Source organism: Morus notabilis, unplaced genomic scaffold (genome assembly GCF_000414095.1).
Source record: "Morus notabilis unplaced genomic scaffold, ASM41409v2 Scaffold581, whole genome shotgun sequence".
Classification (NCBI taxonomy): domain Eukaryota; kingdom Viridiplantae; phylum Streptophyta; class Magnoliopsida; order Rosales; family Moraceae; genus Morus; species Morus notabilis.
This window is the reverse complement of record NW_010362557.1, coordinates 17,548-24,072: the sequence shown is the minus strand read 5'-3', so window position 1 is coordinate 24,072 and position 6,525 is coordinate 17,548. Positions and strand designations below refer to the sequence as shown.

Below are 6,525 nucleotides of genomic sequence, written 5' to 3'. Positions count from 1 at the left end.
GTTATTTTATTTTTTGTATTATTTTATACTTCCAACCATAATAAATTTAAATGTTCTTTTTTAAACTGAATAAAGTTATTTATATTTTAAATTCAATAAATATTAAAATAATTTATGTTTAGTTAAAATAGAGAGTATAGTTATTAAAAAATTACTAGTTAAAATAGTTTTCTAACCATTTTAATTATAATTTAACTAAAATTTAAAGATTTCTTTTGGAGATGCTTTTATCGTACCAATCAACCAATTAAAGAGATTTCTCTTTGAAGGAATCGTAAATTTATTTATGGAACTCGAATTTGTCTCTTGTAAAGTTTATGCACATTAATCGATAAGAGTGCATGTTGATCAAATCCTCCATGTTTATTGATCAAATCAAAGGTTTAAATAATTTGTTTATTATAATGAATTGTTTTTGTTACACCGATTTTGGTATTGTTTTAAGATCTCCTTCTGTAATATTTATTTCAGTTGTATGAATGACCATCTTTATTAAAAAAAAAAAAAAAAAAGGGCCAGGGAAAAAAAATCACTTTACAATTTGGTCATGAATACTTTCTCTCTTGACTTTCTATTGTGTGTATTCTTATTAGTATAGTGCTATTATACGTAATTGTGAGAAACCTTATGATTACTTTCTCTCTTGCCTTTCTATTTTGTGTATTCTTATTTGCATAATTAGAGCACGAATTCTCTTGAATATGATGTAATGGAGGACGTAATCCGATTGAATGCCCGTTAATTAGGTATTAGTGCTGACAATTTGGTCATGAAGAAATTGGTATAATATTATGATATGTACAAATTCGGATTACAAGTTGATTATATATCTTAATGAAGATGTAATAATAATTTGTACTTGTTTGAGCAAGTCGGTTTGGAGTTTTATCATTAGTTCATGCGCTTATCTTGACAATTAAGATCTAGCTTCATTTTGCCAAAAATATCACTTTCAAGAAAACTCCACAATAAAGAGACAAACGACATACTTTAATTAGATAGAAAATAGAAATTATGCATGCCCAAATGGGAGTTAAACTATATATGATTAAGCATGGAAAGTTGATTGCCCCAATCCGATCGAGGAAATTAAGAGTTTGTTTGGTTCATAAATTAGAACCATGAAATTAGAATTATTTTTTATTTACGTGTGTTTTTTATGAGAGAAAATACTGGAGTGAACCATGAATCATGATTCGAATCAGAGAACGAATCCTCAAACCAAACGGGCCCTAAAAAGGATTTTAAGAAGTTTATATACTAATTTGAGCCGAAATGAAAGGAAAAGAAGAAGAAATCTTTCTTTGTCAAAAAAAAAAAAAAAAAAAAAGAATTACAAATCTTTCAATTAATGAACTACAAAGATGATATCTTTCTTTTTGCTAGGTCGGACAATCGGATATGCAATTTTTTCCAATTTCTATTTTATTTTCCGGTGGTAGAATTGTTAGTCACTTGGCTAACTGAGCTTAGGATTAAATGCTCTCTAATTACGTATTAGACCTGAACTTTTGGTCATCTGAAAAAGGACACCTATAAAATCAGACATTTTATATAATATGTATACGTATTTTGTGTTTTTTTTAGAAACCTATATTGTGTATTTGTATGTATAAAAAATGCGAGATAGTACAAGTTGATTATATTGATTACGTAAAAGTATTTGTCTTGTGATGTGATGGTTTGGACTTTATTTATTTATTATTATTATTTTTTATTTTTTGAAAATATGTGATGGTTTGGACTTTGGAGTTTATCACTAGGACATGACTTATCTGGCTAATTAACATCAGGCTTCCTTTTGTCCAACATATCACTTTCTTCAAGAAAGAGACAAATAAAGTTCTTCAATTAGAATTTTGTTTTTATTTTTTTTTTTAGCGATGCCTAAATGAGACTTAGGGGGTTGTTTTTTTTTTTTTTTTTTTTTTTAATATATATTTTTAAGTTATGGTGATTTGAGTGATGATCTTGAGTTGAATTTGAGTTATAACTTGAGTTGAAGTTATAATTTAAGTTTGTGTTTGAATGTGCACATTTAAGTTATGATTTGAATTGAGAATCTTTTTTAGTTTGTGTTTGAGTGTGTCAAAACTTAAATTTATATTTAGATAATATTTTAATAAAAATTCAATGGTGATGAAAAATTTTAATAGGATATATAGGTGGAGTTTTGTTCATCTTTTTGTTGTGAATGCATAGAAAAAAAATCATCTAAATCAGAATTAAAACGAAAAAATTATGACATTTTTAAGAATAGAAAAAATACTGTTTATTAACTTAAGTTCGAGTTTATGAACTTGAGCTGAAGGAGAAACTTGAACTCGAGTTTAGTTCCAAACTCGAGTTTAAACTCAAATTTTACAAAATAACATGAATTTAAATAAAATTATAACTTGAGTTTAAATTTTTTCTGAGTTTCGTTACAAAAGAACAACCTAAACTATTATAATTAAACAATGCAAGTTGGTGACCCAATCAACCTAGCATGGAAAATGACTTTAACAAATTATTTTATCGAGAGAAGAGGGAAAAGAAAAAAAAAGTACATTGCAGTGGTTTTTGGCCACCCAGTTTAACATACATGACCAATTTTTAATGGTTTTACATAAATAATTAGTAAATTAATTTTTTGTCTCGATAAATATGTGTTTTCTTCAGACAATTTTGCTATTAATCTTTGAATTTATTTATTTGTCTTTGATGGTTTTAGTTCTTAATTGACGATAAATTTATGAAAAATAATCACTTGGGCATTGAAAAACTAAAATTTTTAACAAATAATCATACCATCATAACCAGGTGCTTATACTCTCTTTATTATTCCTAGAAATACTTGCAATTTTGTTAGTTATTATTTTCTTATACGATTTACAAAAATTGTGTAGCTTTAATTTCGTAAAAGCATGGTGAATAAGTGATAACTTAATTGGGATAGATAAAAAAAATACCACTCAAAGACTATCATCTTTACATTTATGTCAACTAATGACATAAACATAATACTTATACCACCCAATCCAATATAAGTATCATGGTAGGGTATTAAAAATGTCCTACAAAATTTAATATCCTACCAAATTATTTGTTCTTCTTGATAAATTTGGCCAGATATTTTGAGAGGATTTTTGTAGCTTTTTTCGATATTCTGCCAGATACATACATACATATAATATGTATTTTTTTTTTTTCCAAATCAATAAAAATGGCATAAGTGTAAAGCTATTGGATTTAGGCGGTATATTACCTAAATTTTCTCTAACTGTACTCCTGGAGACCCTGGACCTAAGGACAGAGAGGGCTGGGAGTTTATGACAGGCCAAGGTTTAACTTTAGGGCTTTTAAGTCCGAGAAGTAATTATACTGCATGGCAAAATTTCATACCTTGAGTTAAAATTTAACAAAATTTTATAGAATATTATGAATATATCAAAAATGACATAGTAATTCATAATGATATCATGTTTTGTACTATATAATGATGTAATCATTATTTTAATTGATATAAAAATGATATAAAATTTTGCTATTCTTGAAATATTTCAAAACTTTTGTTAAATTTAAACTTTGATATCAAAATTTTGCTATATGCATAAATCACTCTAAGTCCAAACTTATAGCCCAAACTTATTGGGCCTTCTGTAAGTATTTCACGGCCTACAAGCTTACAACAGCCCAGTCCAACATTCCATATCCTCTCCTCTGTCTCCTTCTCTGAAAATGGCTATCCTCTCCTCTAAACCCTGTTAGAACCCTATCAATATCATCATCTTCACATACCCCCCAAAAAAAAACCAAAAAAAAAAAAAAAAAAAAAAAAAAAAAATCTGATCTACGAGCTCAAACCCTCACTCTCTAATGGCTCTATCGAAGCCCAACGCATTCTTAACCCACCTGAAAACCCTAGCCAAACCCCCCCACCGCCGCTTCCTTTCTCCTCCTCCTCCGCCGCCGTCGTTCGTCTCTCTCCGCTTTCTCTCCTTCGCCACGCCGGAAGACGCCGCCGCCGAGCGCCGCCGCCGCAAGCGCCGCCTCCGCATCGAGCCCCCTCTCTCCTCTCTCCACCGCAACCAACAACAACAGCAACAATCTCCTCCTCCGCCGCAACGAAACCCCAATGCCCCGAAGCTTCCCGATCACGTCTCCGCCCTAACAGGTAACCGCCTCAACCTCCATAACAAGATTCTCACTCTAATCCGCGAGAACGACCTCGAAGAAGCGGCTCTCTACACTCGCCATTCCATTTACTCCAATTGCCGACCCACCATTTTCACTGTTAATTCCGTGCTTAATGCTCTTCTTCGGCAGTCGAAATACTCCGATCTTCTTTCGCTTCACCGGTTCATAACCCAAGCCGGTGTTGCTCCTAATATTATAACTCACAACTTGGTGTTTCAGACTTATTTGGATTGTAGAAAGCCTGATACTGCCATGGAACATTACAAACAGTTGATAAATGATGCGCCTTTTAGCCCTAGCCCCACTACTTATAGGATTTTGGTTAAAGGGTTGGTTGATAATAATAGGTTGGAGAGGGCTTTGGAGTTGAAGGAGGAAATGAGTGAGAAAGGGCTCGCGCCCGACCCGACGGTTTACCATTACTTGATGGCGGGTTGCGTGAGGAATTCGGATGTGGACAAGGTTTTCGATCTGTACGAGGAGTTGAAGGGGAAGTTGGGAGGGTTTGTGGAGGATGGGGTTGTGTATGGGAGCTTGATGAAGGCGTATTTCTTGAAGGGGATGGAGAAGGAGGCTATGGAGATTTTTGAGGAGGCTGTGGGTGCGGGGTATTTCTTGAAGGGGATCAAGAAGGAGTCTATGGAGACTTTTGAGGAGGCTTTGGCGGAGAATTCGAGTGTGAAAATGAGTGCCGTGGCGTATAATTCGGTGTTGGACGCGTTGAGTAAGAATGGGAAGTTTGATGAGGCCTTAAAGCTGTTTGATAGAATGAAAAAGGAGCATAACCCGCCGAGGCGTTTGGCAGTGAATTTGGGTACCTTTAATGTGATAGCGGAAGGTTATTGTGCTCAAGGGAGGTTTAGGGATGCCATTGAGGTGTTTAGGACAATGGGTGATTATAGGTGCAGTCCTGATACCTTGTCCTTCAATGTTTTGATTGAGCAGTTGTGCAATAATGGGATGTTGGGCGAAGCCGAGGCGCTTTATGGGGAAATGGGTGAGAAAGGAGTGAACCCAGATGAGTTTACGTTTGGTCTGTTGATGGATACTTGTTTTAAGGAGAACAGGCCTGATGATGCAGCTGGGTATTTTAGGAAAATGGTTGATTCCAAGTTGAGGCCTAATTTAGCAGTCTATAATAGGTTAGTTGATGGGTTGGTTAAGGTAGGGAAGGTTGATGAAGCAAAATCGTTTTTTGATCTGATGGTGAAGAAGCTGAAGATGGACGTTCCGAGCTATAAGTTCATAATGAAGGCATTGAGCGAGTCGGGGAAATTGGATGAGGTGCTTAATGTGGTTGATACGATGCTGGACGATGATGGAGTTGAGTTTAATGAGGAGGTGCAGGAGTTTGTTAAAGGCGAGCTCAGAAAGGAAGGGAGAGAGGATGAATTGGCGAAGCTTATTGAAGAGAAGGAAAGGCAGAAAGCCGAGGCAAAGGCGAAGGAAGCAGAAGCAGCTGAGGCGGCAAAGAGAAGTGCAAGAGCTGCTGTGTCCTCTTTACTTCCGTCTAAGTTGTTTGGAAGTAAGGAATCCACCGAGTCCGGTTCTGCAGAGGCCAATGGAAGTCCGACTGTTGGAGAAGCTTCTTCCACAGAGTCGTCTTCTTCAGACTCGGACGCAGAAAGGATTAAAGATGAGACGTCCGCTGAGGCAGAGGCCAGAACTGATGGTACAACTACAACCAGTCAAGCAACAGCTTGAGTATAATATTTATGGGGGAATTACTGCAGCAAGTTCCTCACTTAAATTGAATCATCCTGTAGAAGAAGCAAGGATTTGGAGTTACATGAACATATTTGTTTTGATCAGGCAACAAAATTCGTATAATTGTACCTCATAGAGACTATCCATTTCTTTGTGGGATGCGTTTGAAAAAATACTGTGGAGTTGGACAGTAAGCGAGTAATTTAGCATCATATCGCCCTCTTCTTTTTGTTTTTGTTTTTTTTGTTTTTTTTTTTGCCTCCATTTTTGGGGAGAAGAATCCAAATATTGCTCCAATTGGCAGACTTGAGGCCAACGTTAGAATCCAAGAACCCATCCACTCAATGTTTACCTTGTGATGCCTAATATTTTCCTTCTTTTAAGGAATTCATTGCACCCCTTAATACATTGATATAGGAAGGTTATGTTAAATTAGTCAAGAATTAGGATAGTGTTTCCATTGTCGTTTTGGTTATGTTTATTCCTCTCTTTCGTCGCTTTGCACTGGTTTTGGTTCTATTTGAATTCATTTGTATGGAAGACGGGAGCTTAGATTTTTGGTAATTTTGTGATATTGCTGAATACAATTGGGGCAGAGAACCCGTTTCTTCCTTTGCCATGGATTTGACTTAAAATTTC

At 34.9% G+C, this 6,525-nt stretch overlaps 1 protein-coding gene across 1 annotated transcript; it reads left to right on the top strand.

The window, feature by feature from the left end:
- The first annotated feature begins 3,793 nt into the window (after positions 1–3,793).
- Positions 3,794–6,098, top strand: LOC21390231 (pentatricopeptide repeat-containing protein At3g49240, mitochondrial). Its single transcript, XM_010102449.2, has one exon. It carries the CDS (start codon positions 3,859–3,861, stop codon positions 5,881–5,883), a length of 2,025 nt encoding a protein of 674 aa, XP_010100751.1. The 5' UTR covers positions 3,794–3,858; the 3' UTR covers positions 5,884–6,098.
- Positions 6,099–6,525: the final 427 nt, after the last annotated feature.